Here is a 24,090-nt window from a genome sequence, read left to right as displayed (position 1 = left end):
TCAAATTTAAAAAGAAAATCGGTCAAGCAAGCAGTCCAGACAAGCAAATATCTAGAAGAAATATGAAACCTGAGAGAGAACTTGTCTTTGAAAAAATTATTTTGATTACTCATCTGCAATCCACCTTGCTACCGATGGAAGGAAAGAGTGGTATTGAGATATGTGAGAGAGGTCCTACAATCAAAAAGAAAATGACAAAACTGATGTTAAGACCTACCTTCTGCTACTCCTTTGTGATTTCTTGTTGGTGAGCTGTGGACATGTAGATCAACTTTGTGCTGTTTGAAACTAACACCACTGGTTTTAGTAGATACTCTGAGTCTTATCCATAGGCTCTGCCTTAAGCCCTTGAGACAGCTGGTTAACCTTCCCTGGATCTTTAGGTGTCCCTCTGAGTTTGGTAGAACTGTGATTTTAAGTCTGTATCTAAGTGCATTCTATCTCAGGTAGTGTGACACTAGCCCTCTGACCAGAATTACTGCTTTTGGCTAATCATGGCTGTTCATACATGTCTACTTGATTCTAGTCATTGAGCTTCTTCAGAGGCTGAAGACCTGAAAGGAAGGGCAGAGCCTATGATCAGCAAGGCAAATATCACTATCCTGCCTGCAACTGGCAGCAGGAGTCTTTTTTTCTTGTGATGCTTGACTGGCAGCACATACAGCTTTGGCCTCTGAGTTGGAAGACGGGAAAAAGCACAATTTACTTAATGTTCTCCCTCACTCCAAATGAGGCAGAGGCAGCGGCAGCTTCTCCTTTCCCCAGGGCAAGGCGGACACCAAGAGCAGCATGGATGGGAGCAGGTGGGCTCGGCCGCCTTCCCTCTCTGTCCCTGCTTGCCAAAGGGAAACTTGCCGTAGAGTGCGGCACGGGGCTGAGGCCAGGCTGTCCTCTCTACCAAGAGGAGATGTCCTACTTGCTGTGAAACAGGAGGGAGGGGGAAACCTAATGGCTTGTGTGGTTTTATAGAGCTCTGGGTGCTGCTTAGCAGCTGTGATGTTTTCCTGTTTCCCACCAGCTGCTGGCAAAGCTCAGAGCTTGCCGCCTGTGCTCACTTCCCCCAGACCTTAGCAGAGAACTGATAGTAATCTTCACACGTGACGTGTCAGTAGAGGCTTTGCGGTTAGAGGTCGCTCTGTGTTTGCATAGCAATTCGCATGAATGTCTGGGTGCTGGCTCGTCTCGTAGATGCTGTGATGACAAAACTCCCTGCTTTAATAATAAACTGGCCTATTTACAAAGTAATTAATGTACAATTGGGAACTGCAGAACCCCAAGTGAAAACTAAACTTGATCTAAAAACCTTCAGCTCTCCCCTCTCCTGTATGATGTTACTAAATGAGGTTAACATTATCTGCCTTCATCTGGGTGTTGGGAAAACTACTTCATTTTTGTTTGCATAATGTTTTGCATGTGAAAGTGAGAAGTTCTTTGTTTGCTGCAGGTGTATGTCCTCCCACTCAGAAATACTCATTCTGTTCTGAAATAGAATAAACTTTTCTCAAACAACCATATAAGGGAAGACTGAAATTTTCATTGTTGTTTTTGCTTCCTGAATGTTTGAGTTTCATACTGCATATGTTGGCATTTGAAAACAAATTTATTTTTGTAAAGTTTACTCTGTGTGTTTCTACCAATTGCATCCCCGAATAAGTGAGAACAAGCAGCTTATGCAAGATAATGAAGGGGTAAAAATCCAACAAGTTTACATGTACATCTACTTGAAATATCTATTCTAAGATGAAGATATGCACAAACCACAAGATACTATCCTTGTCTCATTTGGCCATTTTCTGCTGACTATCTACTGATGTGAAAGATTTCTCTGAAGAAATATTATTCATTTTCTGTATGTTTTACAGTACACACGTATATAAACCAACAACCCACTGTTTCAAAGGATAGGGAGCTGTAAGTCTTCATTGCCTTCCTTTTCTCTATTAAAGCATTCAATTCACTTGTTTTTTCAGGTTCATTTAGTTCCTGTTGCTTGGTCCTGCTTGTGATTTCCACAGCCATTGATTGCTGTGTCTCAAAGGATATTTGCCTTATTCTAATATTTCTCAAGCTGAAGCAGTCAGCAGGGCTCCTCTTTCCGGGATAGCTCTCACTGAAAATGCTTGCATCCTTCATGATACGTACATTTCTTCTTGCTTCACCTTCGTTTGCTGAATGATGGCCTGATGCTGGCATTTCCCAAACTGACACGGTTACTCTGATGCGGAGGGTTTGGAGGCTGCACCCAAGCAGAGAGGGATACTGCACCTCATCCCTAATGCGAGTATCTTCTCAGAGTTGTTTGCATCAGTTCAGAAGTGTGTGCAAGTGCCTGCTGTGATATTTGGGCGTACTGTCAGAAAGAATTTCGACAAAACCTGCACTGCTGTCCACAGGTTAAATCAACAGCTGTCTTTGCACTAACCACAGTGACATTTGCACTGTGAATTTCTGCTCCTGGCAGGCTGCTGGCCGTTTCCCATCCTAAGATTCTACCAGCTGATGGGAGCACAAAGACTTCTGGACAAGACCAATTTTTACAGCTCAGGAAAGGATGCTCAGATGGTTTGTCCTGAGACATGGAAGCACAGGGCTTGCGTGTATTTTCCCCAGCCAAGTCGCCGTTTGGCCACCATCTATGAGCAGGCTGATGTGACTGGATTTAGGCTGACAAGATGGGCTGTAGCAGGGCTGTAGAGCAGCTGGCATGGTCTTTAGAAACTGACAGCGCAGGGGGACGAAAAGGCCTTTACCCTTGGCAATTTTGAATAAAAAAGAATCTTTAAAAAGAGGCAAAGTGTTGGGCAGGTAGAGGCAGGAACCTGTAAAACAGCTTTTTTCAAATTACTTCCCAGTTTGAGGAAAACATTTATCACCTGTGACATTACCCATGTCTGCTTCTGGCCAAAGTCCTTTCCCCAGTGTGCGCCACCTTGTTCACAGCATAGGGAGCCAGATTTGGGCACTAGATATTTCCCTGTTGCAGAGCTCTGGAGAACCTTGCAGGTCCTTGTCTTAAATAGAGTGAAGGTTTTGTGTGCCTATGCAGCATGATGTTTGTCTCGGCAACAAAATAAAGGATATAAAGAGCAAACATGTAAGAATGTTCTGCGTTACTGCTTTCAGATTGTAGATTTGAAGTACTGCATGTCAAAATAAGTGACTATTTCCTCCTGTGATTTATTCTTAAGGATGATGAATCAGCTGCAGGGTTAAAAAACTTGGAATTTTGATAGTGAAGATTTCTTTGAAAGTAGGTTGTTGTCTCTGAGAAAATTTCTATAGAACTGGAAATGACCTATTTTAGTTCAAAGTAGAATCACAAACATTAAACATCTGTCTAGTGTACGTCTATCTCTGAGATCTAGGTGGTTTGTGAGGTTTCATATAGCTTCTGTTCTTGGATTTTGTCAGTATTGCTGACAGTGTATCTAATAAAGAAAAATAAGATCACTGCCATGGTCATGTGTATGCTTCAAACAGATCTTTGTGATTAAATGTGCATAGATATTTTCCAGTAAATCACTTGCTAACCAAGTAGGATTAGGGTGATACTAGAAAGCCAGATTGTAGATCTGCAGTAGAGATTTGTGCACAGTGCAAGAGTATTGCAAAGTTCAGCCTCTGATTAAATAAGAATAGATTTACATGGGATTGTAACTATTACTTTACATAAAAAGACCACGTAGTAGGTTTGAAAGAAGCTTAAAAGCTGTCCAAGAAACCTACATTCTTTTCTTTTTTCTCACTTTTTTTGCATGCCCTAAGTGTTCCGTGGAAATTTGGCAGAAAGTAATTTTCTTTTTCCATGAAACACTAAGATTAAAAGTGCATTTGTCTTATCACCAAATGAACATTCCTGTTGCTTTTAGAAGGATCCACAAAAATATTAAGAAAGGTAGTATAAACCAGTTATATATGGCTATAGGAATTCCTACTCTTCAGGAATAGGTTCAAACCTGGTTCTATTGTTATTCCCTTCTCTCCAGAGAATACCCCAGCTGTAGGTTGCTTATTTTAGGGAGTTTTTCCTCTTGAGGTTGTTCAACTTTGTCTAAATGGAAAGTTTTTCTAGAAAGTGACGTTTTCTTCAGGGAAGAGCTCTCTAGTCCAGAGTCAATTTGCTATTTGGACTAAAGGGAGGGGGAGCTATTATTCCAAGAGTATTAGCCTCTACCTGAGACATGGACACCTGAATTAATCTCTTTGGTTTATTTGTATCACTCTCATGCACACTCTTTCCTCCTGCCCCAGTGAGTGTTGTACTCTGCATCACTATTTACTAATTCTAATCCGAAGCTAAAAATGAGCATTACATCCCATTACCTGAAAGACTTACAGACAATGTCCCTACCAGTATAAATGCCTATTGACCAGACTGGCTGCAGAATTAGCTTAGGGGAATTAGCACAGAGCAGTGAAATAACCTTGGTATTATGTTGTCTTCTGGGAAGAAAAGATATAACCTTCTCGGTATTCATTTCTGATTAATGTAAAGAAAAATACCTGGGATGCAGAGCATAAAAATATTACAAAATGCTATCAAAAGTATTTGTTGCAATATATTTCCTCATATTTCTTATTCATCTGTGTAACCTCATCACAGGAATTTTGAGCTTTGGCTTATTATCCTTTTAGCACAAAAACTGCCCTTAAGCCAAACTGTAGATTTGTAGCTACAAATGACTGTTGAATAAGGGCTTCTCACTCAACATCCTTTCATATTCTTCGTATTCTTTCCCAGAATGTAAGGCCAAAAGGGATCATTACATTCATCCATCCTGATGTTGTTTGTAATGTAGACCTTAAAATACCAGCTAGCATTTCCTGACTCTTCACGTGGTTGAATGCAAGTTTATATCTCTGTGTGTGTGTATATATATATTTTTACAAGTTCATCTAATTCTGATTTGCAGATGGTATAGAATTTGCTAGACTTCAGCAATTTAGTCTACATGTTAATAATCATCTCACTTGGAAACGTTTTTTCCTTCAGTTTGAGCTTTCTTTCCAGTATTATTTTCCATTTCCCCTCTTTGCATTGAAACTTAGGTCCACTAATTTTAGAATCAGATTTTTTTTGTTAAAGTCTCCCTTGTTGAAAAAGCATGTCAGCCCTTACTTGTGTCCCTGAAGTATGGTGCAAAACTCATAGTGATTGTCTGCCCAAGGTGAAGGGTTATTTTCCTGGTTAATGTTGATGCAAAATAGCAACTGACTTTGTCTAGCTTGAATATTCACGTTTACCAAATGTATTGTAAAATATTAATTTCTTCTCTTTTTTAGAACTTAACTTCTTCTCTTTTTCCTTTTCAATTTTATCAGTAGGTGTTTGGGGTTTTTTTAAATGTTTTACCTATACCGGCATGCAATGATATTTGTGAAGTGCACATTTCGTTTTGGGATGGCTGTGGCCTAGTGCCAGCACTAAAATACATTTAAAGTTTTAAGAAATAAATCAAATGATAGGGTAATGATACTCTTGGCTCTGCAATCCTGACATGCTTTTTTGGCCTTTCCAAATCCATTGCCTTATTTATAAAATTTCCCATATGACTTGGCACTTGCATCTGCAGCATTAGAATAGTCAGAAATCTGCATTTTGACAAAATCCACCTAGCAACTGTTAAGAAAGTAATACAGGATAATCTTTTTGCCTGCCCAGCTCTCAAATAAAAGGTGACATCTTGAAAAGCAATTCCTTGTCTCCTGCGACAGTAGCAATAACTTGTTCTTAATAGTAAATTTGTTGTAACTCTTCAAAAAGGTATGCTCTTCTATTTTAAAAAATGAAGATGTTCACCAAAAATATCTCCAAGTGTTTTTAATTACATGCATTGTGTATTGTAAAATTACCTTAGGCACCAAATGAAAGCATTTTTTTCTGTCGAAGTAGATGGTAGATAGATGCTGCCCCACATGGAAACAATGAGTCAGATTCCTTCTTACAAATTATGATGGTTTTAGTTTGGTTTTGGGTGTCAGGAGAAACAAGTCAAAGCACCGTCATCAGAAATAGACCTAATCGTTGCTCAAATTCTCCTAAAAAAAATTAAAAGCCAGATGGTTTAGTTCTTTGTCTTGAGATTTTTCTGTGGCCTGTGCAATTTTGTTAGAATTATATGCAGCAGAGTAAAAATATGCATTATCATTTCGAAATCAGGCAAAAAGTAACCATTTTGATTCTCATAGAATATTTTGATCTTTCTAACATTAAACAAAATGATGTGCAGCAGTGAATATGCCTTTCTGTGTGGCGCAATCCTTGATGTGCAAAGGCTGGAAGTACAACTCATCTCACGGAGCTCTAAATATTAGGCTACTCTGGGTGGCTTCGGAAAGGAAGTTGTTCCTTTATTAGCCATTTATCGCTGAGGCAAAAAAGATCGTGTGGTAAAACCACTGCTGAGTTGGGCGCTCAGTTGACCCTTGTGAGAGAACGGATCTGGGCCAAAACTCCTCGAGGCGGTTGTGCTCCTGCCTTTTGTAGTGGGGACAGCAAACGACAGGAGGAGTCTCGGGTTGCCAGGTGAAAGAAAAAGTCATCACCAGAAAGGACGGCAGTGATGTCCAGCAGGAAGGGGACAGAGCAGGGACGCACACAAAGGCGCAGGTGCAATGCTCGGGAGAGCTAACCTGCCTCTTCTGACTGATCTGGTGCTGCTGGGGAGTAACTGGGCCACGCTGTGCATCTTCACCTGCAGTTTGTATAACCTTATATAAAGTTTTAAATGTAGTTTATATATGTGTGTGTGTTATATATGTAGTTTATATAGTCTATATATAAACTATATATAACACATATGTTGTGCGGTGCTTTGCTTTCCTTTGTCTACTGGAAATTACAAAAGTCTGTGGCAGTTTTCATGGAGTTCCCTGTCTAACATTCATATACAGTAGTGTATTACAATCTCTTTTCAATTTAAAAATATATGAAGCTGTAAATTGAATGCTAAGGTATAGATCTCTATAGTTAAGGAACCCAAACAACCTTAATAGTGTCCTAGAGTGCCATCATATAATAACTGTTCTTCTCCTCCCCTGAGTTGTTTGGTATGCTGAGAGTATGCATGCTGGACAGAAATCTAAGCTACAATTGCCTGTTCACTTGTTGCAACTGCAACGTAAACCAGAGTAATTTGCCTAATGATTGTCATGAACTGACACGTTCTAGTTCTGGCCTGGGAAGGGAGTAGGAACACACACGTGGTTTGTTGCTGTAACTCGACTAATGTATGAAAACTTACATGCTTGGTCTTCTCTTCTTGCTGGCTAGGCAGGTCTTCGTAATTCCAGGTGAAGATTATCAGAGTACAGAAACGAAGAACAGAACTGAATGCAAAGGACCATTTCCCCTTATGACCTACTTAATTCAGGAAAGAGTTATTTTTTGTGAAATGCCAAGTCTTACCCTGGATTCATCATCTCAGACTATATACATAAGCAGAAATGTACAGAATAACCACCATCAGTTTTTGATAAGTTTAGGATATCTCAAACTGTGACTTTTTAATAATATTTAGTTATTTAATTACTGAAATACAATGAGGATTTTTTTAAAGAAAGAAGTGGAATTTAGCAAAAGTCTTGCTTCAAATAAAAGTAACTTTCCATTGACACACATCCAGTAAAGGAAGAATAAAGATGCTCCTCAGCATATTGGTTTTATAAGGGTCAATGTACAACAAGAAGGATATTTTGTGACCTTATTCCAACCTCAGCCCTTAGGTACCTAATTTAAGCCCCTGTTTTCTCTGAGAAAAATTATGTAATATATTTCATTTTGAAAGTTGTTTGGGGTGACTTACACTCCCACATTTTTCATTCATCTCATACAGTACTTTATTGCCTTAATGGAAAGGCTATGAAGGTATTTTCTTCTAGCATGGGTTCAACTACAAGCTGCATAGAAAATTAGCAACAATTTATTTGTCATCTTTTTGTAGTTGTTTTTAATGAATTTTTCACAGTATGTAACCAAGCATTCGATCCTACTGTGGTGCTTTGCTTGCATGCTGGTGCATTTCTCCTACTGTAGCGAGTTTAAAATTTGCTGACACAAGTGACACGTCTTGTGTCTGCTCTCAAGAGAAGCCACAGCTACCCCGTGCTTCACATTCTCTTGCAACCATTTTGAATTACTCTTCCTCCACTTCGGAAATCTCTGGAGTGGCGAAGTCCTGAGTGTAGAGAGTGTTCTATCCTCTGCCTAATTTACGGTGATATTTCATGGCCTCGAGACAGCATCTGTGTTCCCAGAAGGTATAGCGTAAGAAGCGCACTTGGCTGGGCTGGTTTTGAGGAGGTAGATAGGGGCCAGTGCCGCAGCAGGGGAAGGGGAAGGCCTTGGACACTGCTCATGGCAGGGATGAACTGTCTCATTCCGTGGAAGATGTGAGGAAAGGGAAACAAATCAAATAGGCTTTGGCAATGGTCCCAAACAGGTTGAGGAAGAGAACTAACCACATTAATGATTAATGATGGCAAAGCTCATTCAGCTTGAAAAGTGCTTTCTATAAGTGCTAAGTGTTGGCATTAAAAATGTATGCGTTTTCATTTTAATCCACGCTTGGCATCTGCAGATGGAGAGAAAAGGGAAGAGCCAGGAGTGTCATTATAGCGACACTAATACCTCACTACAGCTGAAACCGTGGTTTGCCAAGGCATTAACCTCAGACCTGGTTCTTGTAGAGCTCAGCCTGCTGTAGTTGCTGCTAGTGGTTCTCTTGAACTGCTCCACCACCCACCCTGCAGAGCTTGAAGCAAAGGCTTGGAAACCTTGTGCAAGTCAAACATCTACTAAGTGAACAGTTGTCTTCATTAAAGCCCTACTGATAAAAAGGAAGACATAGACCACAATCTGTCACGTGGATATTTTACATGTGTAAAACCTCTAACGATATCAATTACCTAGTCTCTGTTTTTCTTTTCTAAAAAATAGACCAGTTGTCTCTGTTGAGTAGGAGATGGAGGGAAGGGGACTCTGACAGAAATTATTTGTCGTGCTATCAAGGTGGTGGCATGTTGCCACCAGAAAAGCTGTGTACCAGGGCAGCAGAAATTATGTGGGCAGGAAGTGAAGTTTTTGCTGCAATCAAGCTGTGAGAGGTAAAATCTGGAATAAAATGTTAATATAGGTGATAGGGTCTCTGAAAGGAGCTGAACAGACATATCGAGAGGCAGAACAGCAAGAGAAGAGGCTAAATGAGTAGACTCAAAGTCTGGACCTTAGCAGCTACAAGCCACATGCAAAGGGTTAGGCTGGAAATGTGCTGGTGGTTGGAAGGAAGAAGCAGCTTTGTGGTCTGACCTGCAGTTGGTCATGCTGGACTCGGCAAGGCTGATGGTGAATCAGTGGTTGCGTACCTTTCACAAGTTCTGTCTGGAAGTGGTACTTGAAGTCCCCATTTTACCAGCTTGCTGCAGAGTGTGTAATCCTTCTTGCCTCCCACCCAGCTGTATGCTGAGCTTGTTTTCTATTTTCGTTTCACTCCGTTTCATTTCATTTTGGTCTAATCTCCCTCTTTATTCACATATCTCGTAACAGAGAGTTAGGGACCTACTTGCTGTAATTGTCTCCAGTTTGCTACTGCCAGCTGAGCTCACAGGCAGGCTGAGAACACCAAGGGTGACCCATCCACTGGGAAACAGACCCTCATTTGCTCTTTCTGTGTAGTGTCAGGCTGGTAGAAGTTGCACAGTGTCTGCAGGGAGAAGGATATCTCTCTCTCCATCGCTCCCCTGGCCTCCTCCGCAGACAATTATGCAGTAGCTCTTACCTTGATGTGAGAAGTGTGGAGGTGAAGGGCAGTTGCTCTTCAAGAATAACAAGGTTTGATCTTAATTTGCCCTTAGTCTAAAATATCCACCTTTCTTCTCTGTTTTGTTGATGGTCATGTTGTGCACTACTGTGTTAGATGCTACATTTTCAGTTATGACTTGGGTAAAATGCTGTCGTTGCTAGGGGAGAAAAGTATTAGTATTACCAATATTTATTATTCGGTCCCCATGGAAACTGTAGTTCTTCTGGGAGTCCTAATTCTCCCAGTTTTTCTTCCTATGGAAAAGATATGTCTTTAACCAGGAAGTTCAGATAGTTATTTTCTAGAAATAGAAGACAAGATACACCACTCCCTTTTGCTCTCTGGTGTGCTTGACAGATGTCTGTCTATGGGTAGTTACTGCTTACTAAGCTGTGTTGTGGTTTCCAGTCACATAAGGATTTTTGGAGTGTGGTTAATCTAATTTTATCTTGGTGATGGTTTATTATTTTTTCCCTTCCTAGCACCCTGTTTGATTTGTCCTTTTCCCTGTTATTATTATTTTTTAATTTGCTGCGTATTTTAAATTAAGGAAAAATTACTCAATGGGGAAATGAACTTGCTGTTTTCTATTTAAAGGTATAACCATTGCAAAAGGTGAGGGCATGGCCCATGGTTGTAAAAGGCACATAGTAGTATCTGGGTTTTTTCAAAGTTCTTCAGATTTTCAGAGGAAAGCTGTTAAAATACCGAGTGGTTTATTCTTGGTGGGATAGTTAACTCAGTCTTTGGCTCTCTTACAGTGCCTAAAACAGTATGTGGAACTTTTGATCAAAGAAGGTCTAGAAACAGCGATCAGCTGCCCTGATGCTGCCTGCCCAAAGCGAGGTCATCTGCAAGAAAATGAGGTACGCTTTTACTGCAAATCGATTTCCCCCCCCCCCCCCCCCCCCTTTTCTTTCCAGGATGCTTAAATGTGTCTTGCTCTGTATGTTACAGCTGCCACTGTTGCCAGCATACTTTTTTAATAATTCTCTAAAGGTCAAATATTTTGTCTCCATTTGTTGAAAATGCCTTAGATTATTGCTGTTCCTAACTGGAAATTTGTCTTTTCCTTTTTCTTCCTTCAACAGATTGAGTGCATGGTTGCATCAGAAATCATGCAAAGGTATAAGAAGCTGCAGTTTGAAAGAGGTAACACATGTAATGCTACCTATTGTAAGGCTGTGGGAATGGTATCACTCCAGAGCAATCCCATAAATCAGAATCTGGCTCTGCTTGTGTTCATGCCGTAGCATTGTGCATTAATTGTTTGGTCATCACAACCCTCCTCCCTCCTCCCCCGTCCCCCCCAAAAAAAATAGGAAAACATTGTTTCTGTTCTTGCCTGCTGATTCCCAGAATTGCAACATTCTGGGAATAAACTAAGGAAAGAAAATTACTATGTATTATATTGCTCTATAACTAAGGGAGGGAGTGACTTCTCTAGTGACTTCTATTTAGAGCTTTGCTGTTTGAGTTAACAGTATTCTAGGGGCTGGGGAGGGAGACTGGCCCCTTTTATGGAGCCACCATTATCTCCTGTGATGGCATCTGGTGCAGAATTATTAGGCAGTTCTGTGTGTAATGATGACATGAACCTTGTTAATTTTTATGAGTATATAAGCTGACCGGGTGCCAATGGGGATGTGGAACTGTGTGGCCAACGAGAACTTATAGTGAGGTTTTTGCTGAGGGCAGGACTCAGCCTAGAAACCACTGAAGTCATTGGTAGGTTTTTACTGACTTCACTGGGCTTTCCAATGTGAAATGACTTAGAATCATAGAATCATCATAGAATGGTTGGGGTTGGAAGGGACCTCAAAGATCATCTAGTTCCAACCACCCTGCCATGGGCAGGGACACTCTCTTACCAGTAAGCAGCCTGCAAGAAAGGGATCAAACTGTCTAACAGTCTTACGCTAGTGTTAATCATGTGGCTACATTAGGGCAGAGACCAACTTGAAATAGAGTCCTACTGGGCAAGGCACAGTAAAACCACTTTCTGATGGGTTATGCCTGCACAATATATGTTTTATTTAACTTCAACTACAACTGAAAAAAATTACATCTCCTTCTCAGAACAAGTTTAGTTCAGTGAATGAAATTGGGCAATTAATTCAAACTCTGGAAACTCACTTTAGTTTGGTGCCTGTTTGCAAAGCAGGCCAGATTTATGTCTAAGTGGGTAGCATAAATTAAAAGGCTTCTTTTGAAAATGCCCAGCCAGTCAACCTGAGCTGTAATACATTGTTATGGAAAGCTGGTCTTGTAACAAACTTTGAATTTTGTTCTTTTATGCCCCTGTACAGAAGTGCTTTTGGATCCATGTCGGACTTGGTGTCCATCCTCTACTTGCCAGGCAGTTTGCCAGCTCCAGGAATCAAGCCCACAGGACCCCCAGCTTGTCCAGTGCAAAGCCTGTGACATTGAGTTCTGCTCTGCTTGCAAATCTAATTGGCATCCAGGTCAAGGCTGTCAGGAGAACATGCCAATCTCTTTTCTTCCAGGAGAAACAAGGTAAAGCATTGCAAATGATCAAGTATTTAGAAACAAAACACTCAATCTTTGAACAAATCGGAGTATGAATAGTAAAGAGGCATTTTCCCAATATTTTGTTTTAAAGCTGTTTCCTTCACTTAGTCATTCCTGTTCTTTTAATGCTGTGTTCCAGAACTGGATAGCTCTTGGCAGCCTCACTCCTTGCCAGCATTCCCGGCAAAGCACAAAGGGGCTCCTTGAGTCACTATCATCCGCCCTTTTGCCCCACTGGTAAAAATATGATATGCAGGCAGCTCATGGGCTTCCCTTCAGAGCAGATCTCACTGCTGCTGCTATTCTGGACAGCACGAGGGGTGGTAACATCGTGCCAGACAGTGATTTTTAGGATACTCTGTCAATCATCCTAACTGCTGCACATTTGGCCGATGATCTTAAGTTCTGTTTCAAGCTGTTTCCAGTGGCATGCTGCAGCCAGTGAATAAGAAAGGCTGTTGTGCATGTGTTCCACTTAATGTTTGGGCTTTTTCAAAGATTGTACAGCACTTCAAAGTATCATTAAAACCACAGCCAGCCTTGGACTTAGCTATTCATAACTTGTCTTCTTTCAAGCTTTGCTGTAACAGATGACTAGCTACGATGCTATCATAGAATCATTTAGGTTGGAAAAGACCTTTAAGATTGTCGAGTCCAGCCATATACCTAATGCTGCCAACTTTACCACTAAACCATGTCCCTAAGCACCACATCTACACATCTTTTAAATACCTCCAGGGATGGTGACTGAACCACTTCCCTGGGCAGCCTGTTCCAATGATTGATTCTTTCGGTGAAGAAATTTTTCCTAATATCCAATCTAAACCTCCCCTGGCACAACCTGAGGCCATTTCCTCTTGTCCTATCCCTTGCTATTTGGGAGAAGAGACCAACACCCACCTGGCTACAACCTCCTTCCGGGTAGTTGTAGAGAGCAAGAAGGTCTCCCCTCAGCCTCCTCTTCTCCAGGCTAAACAACCCCAGTTCCCTCAGCTGTTCCTCATAAGACTTGTGCTCCAGACCCTTCACCAGCTTCATTGTCCTTCTCTGGACATGCTCCAGCACCTCAATGTCTTTCTTGTAGTGAGCGGCCCAAAACTGAACCCAGTATTTGAGGTGTGGTATCACCAGTGCCGAGTACAGGGGGATGATCACTTCCCTGGTTCTGCTGGCCACACTATTTCTGATACAAGCCAGGATGCTGTTGGCCTTCTTGGCCATCTGGGCACACCGCTGGCACACCGCTGGCTCACAACAGCTGGCTGTTGACCAACACCCCTAGGTCCTTTTCTGCCAGGCAGCTTTCCAGCCACTCTGCCCCAAGTCTGTAGCATTGCATGGGGTGGTTGTGACCCAAGTGCAGGACTTGGCACTTGGCCTTGTTGACCGTCATAGAGTTGGCCTTGGCCCATCAATCCAGCCCGCAGAGCCTTCCTACTCTCAAGCAGATCAACACTCCCACCCAACGTGGTGGCTTGCTAACTTCCCAAGGGTGCACTCGATCCCCTCATCCAGGTAATTGATAAAGACATTGAAGAGAACTGGTCCCAGTACTGAGCCCTGGGGAACACCACTTGTGACCAGTTGCCAACTGGATGTAACTCCATTCACCACAACTCTTTGGGCCTGGCCATCCAGCCAGTTTTTTACCCAGCAAAGAGCATGCCCGTTCAAGGCATGAGCAGCCAGTTTTTCCCGGAGAATGCTGTGGGAAATGGTGTCAAAGGCTTTACTAAAGTCCAAGTAAACAACATAGAATCATAGAATGGTTTGGGTTGCAAGTAGCCTTAAAGACCGTCTAGTTCCAACCCCCCTGCCATGGGCAGGGACACCCTCCACTAGACCAGGCTGCCCAAAGCCCCATACAACCTGGCCTTGAATGCTTCCGGGGATGGGGCATCTACAGCTTCTCTGGACAACCTGTTCCAGTGCCTCACCACCCTCACAGGGAAGAATTTCTTCCTAATATCTAATCTAAATCGACCCTCCTTCAGTTTAAACCCATTACCCCTTGTCCTATCACTGCATGCCCTTGTAAACAGTCCCTCTCCAGCTTTCCTGTAGGCCCCCTTCAGGTACTCGAAGGCTGCTATAAGGTCTCCCTGGAGCTTTCTCTTCTCCAGGTTGAACAACCCCAACTCTCTCAGCCTGTCTTCAGAGGAGAGGTGCTCCAGCCCTCTGATCATCTTGGTGGCCCTCCTCTGGACTCGCTCCAACAGCTTCATTCTTATGTTTGGGGCGCCAGAGCTGGACACAGTGCTCCAGCTGAGGTCTCATGAGAACAGAGTAGAGGAGGAGAATCACCTCCCTTGACCTGCTGGTCACACTTCTTTTGATGCAGCCTTTCCCTCATCCACTAGCAGGTCATCTTGACATAGAAGGAGATCAGGTTAGTCAAGCAGGACCTGTCTTTCATAAACTCATGCTGACTGGGCCTGGTCACCTGGTTGTCTTGTGCATGCCATGTGATGGCACTCAGGATGATCTGCTCCATAACCTTTCCTGGCAGCAAGGTCAGACTGACAGGCCTGTAGGTCCCCGGATCCTCCTTCTGGCCCTGCCTGTCGACGTGCATCACATTTGCTAACCTCCAGTCAACTGGGACCTCCCTGGTTAGCCACGAGTGCTGATATAGGATGGAAAGTGGCTTGGTGAGCACTTCTGCCAGCTCCCTCAGTACCCTTAGGTGGATCTCATCTGGCCTCATAGACTTATGTGTGTTTAAGTGGTATAGCAGGTCCTTAACCATTTCTCCTTGGATTATGGGGGCTTCATTCTACTCCCTGTCCCTGTCTTCCAGCTCAGGGGCTGGGTACCCAGAGGACTGTTGGTCTTACTGTTAAAGACTGAGGCAAAGAAGGTATTAAGTACCTCAGCCTTTTCCTCATCCTTTGTCACTATGTTTCCCCCCACATCCAATAAAGGGTGGAGATTCTCCTTAGCTCTGCTTTTGTTGTTGATATATTTATAGAAATGAGTTGTTAGTCAAATATTCTCTTGCACCTGTTTTTTGTGTGTGCTTGACCAGAACTGAAGCTTACTAAACTTCATGGCAAGGTAAAAAACTGAATCTATTTTCCTTAGTGTTTTGATTGCTTTTAGTTTTTATTTCATGCTTCAGTCTTTACTCCACTAAGGTTTGTGTTTTTCATTATTTTGGAGCATAATGTGCCGGTAGCAGTTTGTGCTCCCATGTGTTTTAGTTTCCTATACAGTTTTTGGATTCAAAGGATTTTTCGGTAATAGGCTTGCCCCTAGTGTGACTAACAAGTGTGTGTCCTTTTATCCTGCCATTAGGTCAATCAATCAATCAATCAAGCGTCAGTCCTGTTTTCCAGCAAACTGTTCATTCCCCATCAGTTGTTCTTATATCCCCCACTAGCAGTGGCTGCAGGAAATGCCATTTGTTAAGGGATATTTTATTTGTTAGTATGCACAAAGCCTGCATATGGTGGAAAGCTCAATACTCAAGGGAAACAAATGTTCTGCCAGTGTTTCCACATTCCTCTGTTGTGCCCACTATATGAGGGGATATCCTGTGGTTTTGCACAGTTATGCAAAACAAGAAGAGGCAGTGCTGACCATAACTCACAAACCATGACTTGTTGGTACTTGATTTGGAGGGAAATTCTTAGGGAAGATCCTCAAAGATGGCAGAGACGACCAATCTCTTCCTGGTTCCCCAGTCCAAAGGAATGTAGTCTGGGCTTGTTGTACCATCAAGGGATTGCTTCATCTTCTTTTCTGAGAAAGAAGAAAGAAAGAAGAAGAAAAATTATCTAGATATACAAAATATTTACCTGTGAACTAGCTGCTGCTCATCTGATATATTTCAGGAGGAAAATGTATAATATCTATTAGTATCCCTAGATAATAAAAACAGTTGGTAAAATATGTGGTAAAGAAAATGTGCTGACTCTTATGTAGACACTGTGGTCGTTAAACATTTTTTCTAGAGATATGTTTGAAAAATAGAATACAGCCAAAATACCTGAATAATAAAACTCATTTGAATACCTGGATCTCTACTAATTCATCTTTTTTTTTCTTCTTTTTTTTTTTTTTTTTAATAAAAAGGTAGGCTTACGTTCTTAGCACAGTTCTTAGAAGTTCTTCTCTTCTACATGGCCACACATCTTATTAATTCCTTACTATCTCCCATAGTTCAGTTTTTAAAATGGAAGAAGATGATGCTCCAATCAAACGCTGTCCAAAGTGCAAAGTTTACATTGAACGAGATGAAGGCTGTGCCCAAATGATGTGTAAGAACTGCAAACATGCCTTTTGCTGGTACTGTCTGGAATCTCTTGATGTGAGTACATGCCATGCACTCTGGTTCTCAGAAGCTTAGAAGTTCATTGCTTTCCCACCCAGCTCTCTCATTAATCAATTAAATAGTAGCTCACTAGCTTCTGCCCAGCTTGGTGGACGACAACCCATCAAAGCTGATGCTGGTAATTTGATAGGATTTGTACGCTCTGTTTTACTTGTCTGACCTTTGTGATCTTAACATTTCACCTATGTGAGACAGGAAATAATCATTATAAAGTAAAATATTATGAAAATTCTGTTGCAGTTTTTACATGGTAACTAACATGGGGTTGGGTGGGGGTTTTTTGCTTTTTTTTTTTTTTTTAAATAATACTTCATTTAGTACTGACTACTTCTCAATGTTCCCTTTTTTGAAGTAGTTACAGGATGAGTAACTCAGACTGTGGAAGTTTATCAGACAAATTTTAGGTTTGGTGCATCACCATGCAGGAGTCTAGCAGTCAGATTTGTTTACCATTCATTGTATCCTGTGGGACAAGAAATAGATCTGACATATGAAAAGGAATACAATGTTCTCCTAACACCAGGAATTTGTCAGTCTATAAGCTGCTGCTGTCATATGTTTATGTTTGTTTTTTTTTAAGTCAGCCTGTTATCATGCCCAAGGATCAGAGTATATACAATACACAACATCTGTTTCCATGTCCCATTTTACTTTATAGCATCGTTAACAATAGCAAAGGAAATGTTTTAGGTTCCCGAAAACTACTCTGACTGTTCAAATCCTGTGGTTGTCCCATTTGAATGCTTTACTAACAGTTCTTAAGCCACAGGCTTCTCACGTGCTCAGTTAAAAAGCAGTGTTCCCTTGGAACTAGCCCTGCTATCTTGGCTGGTTTGTGAAAGGATGGCAGGACAGATGGGGAAATAATTTCTTAAAAAATCTGTATTGTCCTTTTATTCTTCAGCTAGTAAAAGGAGCCAAATTTGGAAAGTCTGCGATAGAGGCATTCACTTTGCTCTTTCTGTATGTGTCTAAAATATATGCAATGAGTGGCTTATCTTCTCGGATCCTCTTGCTAAACTCCATACTAGCATTTAAATATGCAGCTTGAGAACCCTTGGGAGAAGAATTCATTATAGATATACAACACTTGTTAAACAAACCTGTTCGTGAAGATGCTTAACTGTAAACAAAGCACTTTGGAAAGGCTGGACCTGGTCATATCCACTTTACTAAGCTTTTATCTTCCTGTACAATTCCTGATTATAAGTTCTCAGGAAATAGTGTTTTGTAACTTGCTGAACAGTGTGTACATCTGTTTATTAACTACCTTTAAATATAATATTTTGTAGGATGATTTTCTCCTTATACATTACGACAAAGGACCGTGTCGAAACAAGCTGGGACACTCCAGGGCGTCTGTTATCTGGCACAGAACACAGGTAAAGCTCAGGTCTTTAAAAGCTCTGTACAGTCATAGTGCCTTCCTTTGCCTTCTCATTTTATCACCTTAGGGTAAAATTCTGGCCCAAATGGTAACTGATTTTCATAGCAGATTTAAAGAGGGCAGTACCTTTGAGAGGACCAGTTAGCTCTCCCAGAGAGGACACTCCTTGTCAGAAAGCCACTGAGAACTAGAAAGGGTGCATTTCACAGCCAGTTCAGTGCCAATCAGGATATGTTCTCAGTAAATCTGGAGGACAAACTAGGTTGCCACCATCCATACTATTAACAGGGAAGCTCATCCTGCAAGGGGTCTTTAGCTCTGGATCCAGAACTGGAAAGGAACTAGCCTGAGTATGCTCAGTATCTTGCTACAGACTCCAGTTGACTCCTTCATGTAGGCTGGGTAGAAGGTAACCTAGTGAGCTTCTCAGTAGTGCGAAACAGATTCGAATTGACAATTACAAAGAGTGTGGGGATACCTCTTGTAGTCTAGATCCCGTCTTGCTGGACCCAGCATGAATGCTGGTAATGGAAGAGCTCTCCGCACTACTTCAATGCATACAAAATAAATGCTAGTGTGTGACTTAGTCCAATCTACTGCCTTTACAGTCACTTCAGAGATACAGAGACATCTGGGTATCTGAGTCATCTCTTCCTAAATTAACTGTGTGCCAGTAAATATCTACCTTAGCTTGAGATGAAGTCTTTTTCATGAAGTACAGATTTCTTTCCATTTCATCATAAACTCCAAGTCTAGAGAATAAACCCCAAGTCTGGACAAACAGCTAAACTGAAATAAAAGGAGCAGGACCGCACCCTTCTCCCTCCACATACACCCCTGGGTGCCTGAGCTATGGACTGGGTTTTGCTTGGCTTAGCCAATGGTATCTTAGAAGTGTGTGGGTACATGAGCTTTCTTGATAGACCTGTAATATGAGGTGATTAATCTGATATTTGGAATCTGTTCTTAGCCACAGCAGTTAGTGCAAATATGTTTGACAGACAGTATGTTTGATGTTCTGGTCGTTGTTGAGAAAGAGAGTGATAATTCTCCACCAATTAGGATATAATTCTGCTAAACCCCCAAAAGCCAAATCAACATTGCAATCATTTCCCTATGTTAAGTTCCTTTCAGTATGTATCCAAGGCAAATTGAGATGAGCCTTGTGTTTGTTCTTTGTGGATTTAAAAAACAATATTTGTTTTGGCCAGAGGGAATGACTTGATGCTGAGTAGGGCAGCAACTTCTTCAGCAGCAACAGAACCAAGTGGGAAGTGAGTAAGTAACACTCAGCCGGCAGTTTTGTTTAAAAAACAAACAAAAGCCACACAAAAACCCCCCAAAATAACAAACAAAAAACCCCAAACAAAATGAAACTTAATGAATTCTTTGATGACATATTGAGGCAGAAAGAAAAGTGTAAACAGTTATCTCATAAAAATTACCAGTAGTCAGTCTGGTCCACTGAATTGCTAACTTTCAGCTTGGCTCTGTCTGACCAGTACACTCTTAGCCTGGGCTGCGGAGAGCTAGGCAAGGGTGTGCTGCCACCCAAGAGCAGGATGGCAATAGCTGGAGCTCGTAGTTTTTAAAGGAGATGAGAATTTGACTTATGTCTGTAGTAAATAAATGCAAAGATTAGTAAATGGCAGTTGCATCAGATTGTCAGCACCTCCAAAAAAAGAATGAGCAATGAAACGTGCACACCTCTGAAGCTGAAAAAGAAATTGCTCTTGGCAAGAAATAAAATTGTTAGGGCAAGGAAGTTTGAGCTCCTTATCCCCGGACAGCCGAAATCCAGGACTGAGCGAGCTTGGCGTGGGAGGCGGCGGGCGGTGACTGCTGTCCCACAGCGCCATCTCCCGCAACCGGCCTTCCCTCAGCCCCCTCGGAATCCCTCGGTACCGGGATTGCAAGCGGCGTTGCGTAGCGATCAGAAGGAGAACTAGTCCGTGGCTGAAAAAAGTACTAGTAAATCATCACATTAGCTATACCATGGCTAATTAAATATTTGCCAGTTAATTGAAGCGGCATATCTAGCCCTGGCTAGATGAATTCTTTAATGAGTACTGCGCTCTAATTTCATTTTGCCTTCTGTTGTGAGGTTTTGCTAGCAGATTAGCATTCCACTCCTGCCTTCATTATTCAAAATTATTCACAGACACTCTCATGTGAATAAATCTAAATTATTTTCTCAAATAATTTGCAGTCATGTTGTTGCAGCATTACTCTTACAGTTGCCTACGGCAAATGGGAAACTTCCTCAGGCAATGAATCTCAACTTGAAGGTTCTTTAAATAATTCTCCAAATTTAAACTCTGTAGAAGCTAATTGAGTTTGGCACACTGACAGGATGGGTATGGCAGTGGTCCTCTGTCCGTGCTGGAAGAGAATGATCAATAAATGTAAAAGAAAAAAAAATACGCTTTTAGAGTTAGGTCATGTCCCCTGAAGCAGCAGAATAAGCTCAGGTCTGACTGCAAAGAATCATTTGGCATACGCAAAGTCCTCCTGTTGTCCATAGTGTTTGTAATCATTTGTGGCTGAGATTCCCAACCTTGTGTTACTGCTGGTGGGAAGTTTGTGGGAGTCTTCCCAGCTTCTCTGTGAACAACACCAAAACCTTGACTGATTCTTTTTGAAGATTTCTCCTGCAAAAAGGGAAGCACCTGAAAGTGGGAGTCTCTAACTCGTATGTAATCTTGATCCTGATTTTTAATATTTAGGTTTGATCAAGAAAAAGTATCCAATCAGTTGCTTCATCAATTGTTTGAGATATAGCAAAACTCAAAAAAGCAAATAACCATCTGCATCACTTGGTGTAATGGAACTGAGTTGTGTGACAGGGCACGGTTCTGACTGGAGCAATGAAACATGAGTGTTTGCTCTCTGATTTCACTCACGTTTACTGATCGCAGGAGCTGACTGTAGCACACACTTGGTGGGAAGTCTGGGCTCTGGTAAGGTCAATGGCACTTGCTGAGATCCTTTTGAAGGACACTGATGATGCACAGATGTCAGCAGAATCTAGACAATTGTTATTCCTAATGCAATGCTATTCCTTTCTCTTGCAGGTGGTAGGAATTTTTGCAGGATTTGGTCTTCTACTTTTGGTGGCCTCCCCTTTCCTTCTACTTGCTACACCATTTGTTCTGTGCTGCAAGTGCAAATGTAATAAAGGAGATGATGACCCTCTTCCTACCTAGACTGAGAGAAGACTGGACTCATCACATGTGTTTTGATTTTATTGTTGCTGTTGATGTTTCCCTCTTGCACTTACATTGCTGTAGCCTTACTTGCTCCGTTCTGCTTTTCATTGACACACAGTCTTGGTTCCAGGAACTGCGGTTACAACTGGGGCGTAGATCGATTGATAATAGACAAGGAGGGTAATGGAAGGCAAGTTTGGTGCTAAAGGGAGACGATGGACCCAGATAGCTATCTGAAAGAAGAGGTGATACTGCTAAAAATAATGCGAACAGTTTCTGTTGCCCTGCTGGTGGACTTGGAACTGTGCTGAATGACATCAACAAAACAAGCTAAAAATGCATACAAATCTAAACTTTTTGCATATCCATTCGCTTCAAAATTTGGTGTCTTATTCCTGTATGTATTTAAGTTGCCTATCATTTAAATGGGATAGTCAACTTAGTGTGACTTTACCATGTTTATTGCACATCTTTTTTTGTTAAAGCCATCAAAACGTCCTTTTTAGTAAATATTTTTCCAAGTATAACAAATTCAATAAGGTGCGTATAGGCCATCCTATGCCTTTCTTGAAATTTGGGGAGGGTTAGAGGGACAAAGTTGGTCCTGTTGCCTTCCAGGAATTTTTTGAAGTCTTTTAAGAAATCTGTTTGATTGAAAGCTACATTTTAACAATGAACTGATGAAGCTGTAAGGTTGAGTGGTGACACAAACCTGCTATCTAATCAAGGTTCTTTTACAAATGCATTGATGGTATTGATTACCGCTGGACCACTAGTGTTTTTCTGAATTGTTATTTTTTGCTGTTGTTTAGGGTTCTGCTACACTTACAGGGCTACGTAACTTCTAATCCAGGTATCTTAATCTTTTTATATAGAGATATATATACACAATCCTATTTAAACCAAATGTGTAAATAGCTGTGCTATTGAAATATTTTGGAGGTTCAAGATAGCTTGCTTCTGCCGTTAGGGCAATTATTAAAAAATACAGGACTAACTTTACTATTTAGCAGGCTCTTGGTTTATCAATGAATCTTTCATTTTAAGTATAAAGATTCATCAGGGTTATGCCTGTAGTTAATAATAAAAATGCCTGGGATATTTGTAGAAGTTGTACTTTGCATTTAAACTGCTTAGCCCATTTTCAGAGGTAGTATCGTATGATGTATGATGTATGCTTTTAATAACAATACTGTGATGAAACAAGTTTTCATTTAAGAAATAATCACTTGATTTGGTAGTTTTGCGGAAGTCACAGTGCTGTGTTTCCAGAGTGGTAAGGCATGCTAGTCAACATGCTATTAATCATTGTAGTTTCTCTTTAGAAATATTTTGTTGAAAACCATTTTGCTCTGATTTTAAAGCCTACAAGAATTTGACTAATAACTTCTTGCCATGAAATATGAAGCACCTGAAACAATGTGTATATCTGTGTGTAGTACTGAAGGAAAACATTCTTTTGAATGGCTTGTGGACTAAAGTTTGACTGTAGTTTTTTCATCATCATTTTTTTCTGTGCATTACTAATGTACTGAGATGGATCAATACGATGAAGCCAGAATAACTTTGCACTGAAAATTTATTAAGACCCGTAAATGCAACTGCTTCTGGCTGCTGTCACAGGCTGGGAATATGTTTTCATAGCTCAAGCATAAGGAAATCACTCCTTTCTTTATTATCTTTTGTTTTATACTGTTAAATAAAAAGACTGTAGGGTACAATTTTGAAAAGGGCCGCTGTCTTTTTGTAAAGCTACTCTTTAGTTTCTTCTCCTCCCAAGTTTAATGGTATCCAAATTCAAACTATATCTAACCACAGATTTTAGCTTCCGGTGCTGGAGTTTATCTGCAATGCACTTATTTGGCCTGATTTTAATGAGTTCAGCCATTATAGCATGACCAAAAATGATAGCTGGTTTCCAGCAAATCTGAGCTCCTTGTGATCTCTTCAGGTTATTTATAGCAATGCACAGTTCAGACCTTTACTTGGATTATCATTTTTTGTCATCACAGGTTTTTTAGTATTTTAGCTATATTTGTTATTAAAAATTGCTTAGTTGTTCAGAACTGTCCGTAGGGAAGTCTGGGTAGTGCATTCGATCCCTGTGCGCCAGCCCCCCGGGGTGTGTGAAGCACTGCTGAGTTCAGTGGGCAGCAGCCCAGTTCATCTCCCCAGAGGTACCCTAAGCCGAGCACCCAGCTTGTCCCGAGTCAGAGCTGGAAACCCTTCTGCAAAGGCAGGTAAGCTTGAACTATGTCCTTTCATCCTTGGCCCTGTAGTTCTATTTAACTGGAGAAAAAAAACAACAAAACAAAACAAAAAAACCAACCAGCAAACAACTGGACCAAAGGACATAAGGATTTCATGGGTTGTTAATTTTCTAATTGGGAACACTAAGGGATTTGCTGGATGTGGCAGTGGCTCTAATGACCAGTTCTACTACTGAGAGATAGTAAAGGCAGAGGTGCAGCAGCCTGTTAACAGTACAGGAGTGTCCTGGTATGAGGTTTATTTTCTCTGTGCCTTTCTTAGAGACCGCCTTTATGCAGCAGTATAGCGAAACTTGAGTTTTCCACTGTGTGGCCAGTTAATAATCAATGTAAAATTAAGGTAGTACCAGATTTAAAAGAAAAAAGAAAGAAAAAGAAGTCCTTTACAAATAAAGACATTTATAAATGATAGTTTATAGTTGATGCTCGCAGGTAACATTATATATAATCAGAAAACTGTCAGTGTATCTCTGTCTCCAATCTCGGCATTCTTGAATTGCTACTGGAGATTTTTATGACATATCTTTTGTTTCACATCCTGGCTGTTTGGATAGAC

At 41.1% G+C, this 24,090-nt stretch overlaps 1 protein-coding gene across 3 annotated transcripts in view; it reads left to right on the top strand.

Moving 5' to 3' along the window:
- RNF144A (ring finger protein 144A) overlaps positions 1-23,169 on the top strand; it is a 66,646-nt gene extending 43,477 nt beyond the window's left edge. For all 3 annotated transcript variants that reach the window (XM_075747219.1, XM_075747217.1, XM_075747218.1), the window contains 6 exons: positions 10,562-10,666; positions 10,892-10,952; positions 12,110-12,317; positions 16,497-16,644; positions 17,961-18,050; positions 21,130-23,169. In XM_075747219.1, the coding sequence (XP_075603334.1) occupies positions 10,562-10,666; positions 10,892-10,952; positions 12,110-12,317; positions 16,497-16,644; positions 17,961-18,050; positions 21,130-21,261 (744 nt within the window). In that variant the 3' untranslated portion in view covers positions 21,262-23,169. The remainder of the gene's footprint in view (positions 1-10,561; positions 10,667-10,891; positions 10,953-12,109; positions 12,318-16,496; positions 16,645-17,960; positions 18,051-21,129) is intronic.
- Positions 23,170-24,090: the final 921 nt, after the last annotated feature.

This window comes from Balearica regulorum, chromosome 3 (assembly GCF_011004875.1).
Source record: "Balearica regulorum gibbericeps isolate bBalReg1 chromosome 3, bBalReg1.pri, whole genome shotgun sequence".
In the NCBI taxonomy this organism is placed as follows: Eukaryota; Metazoa; Chordata; class Aves; order Gruiformes; family Gruidae; genus Balearica; species Balearica regulorum.
This window is presented reverse-complemented; position numbering and strand designations above follow the sequence as displayed.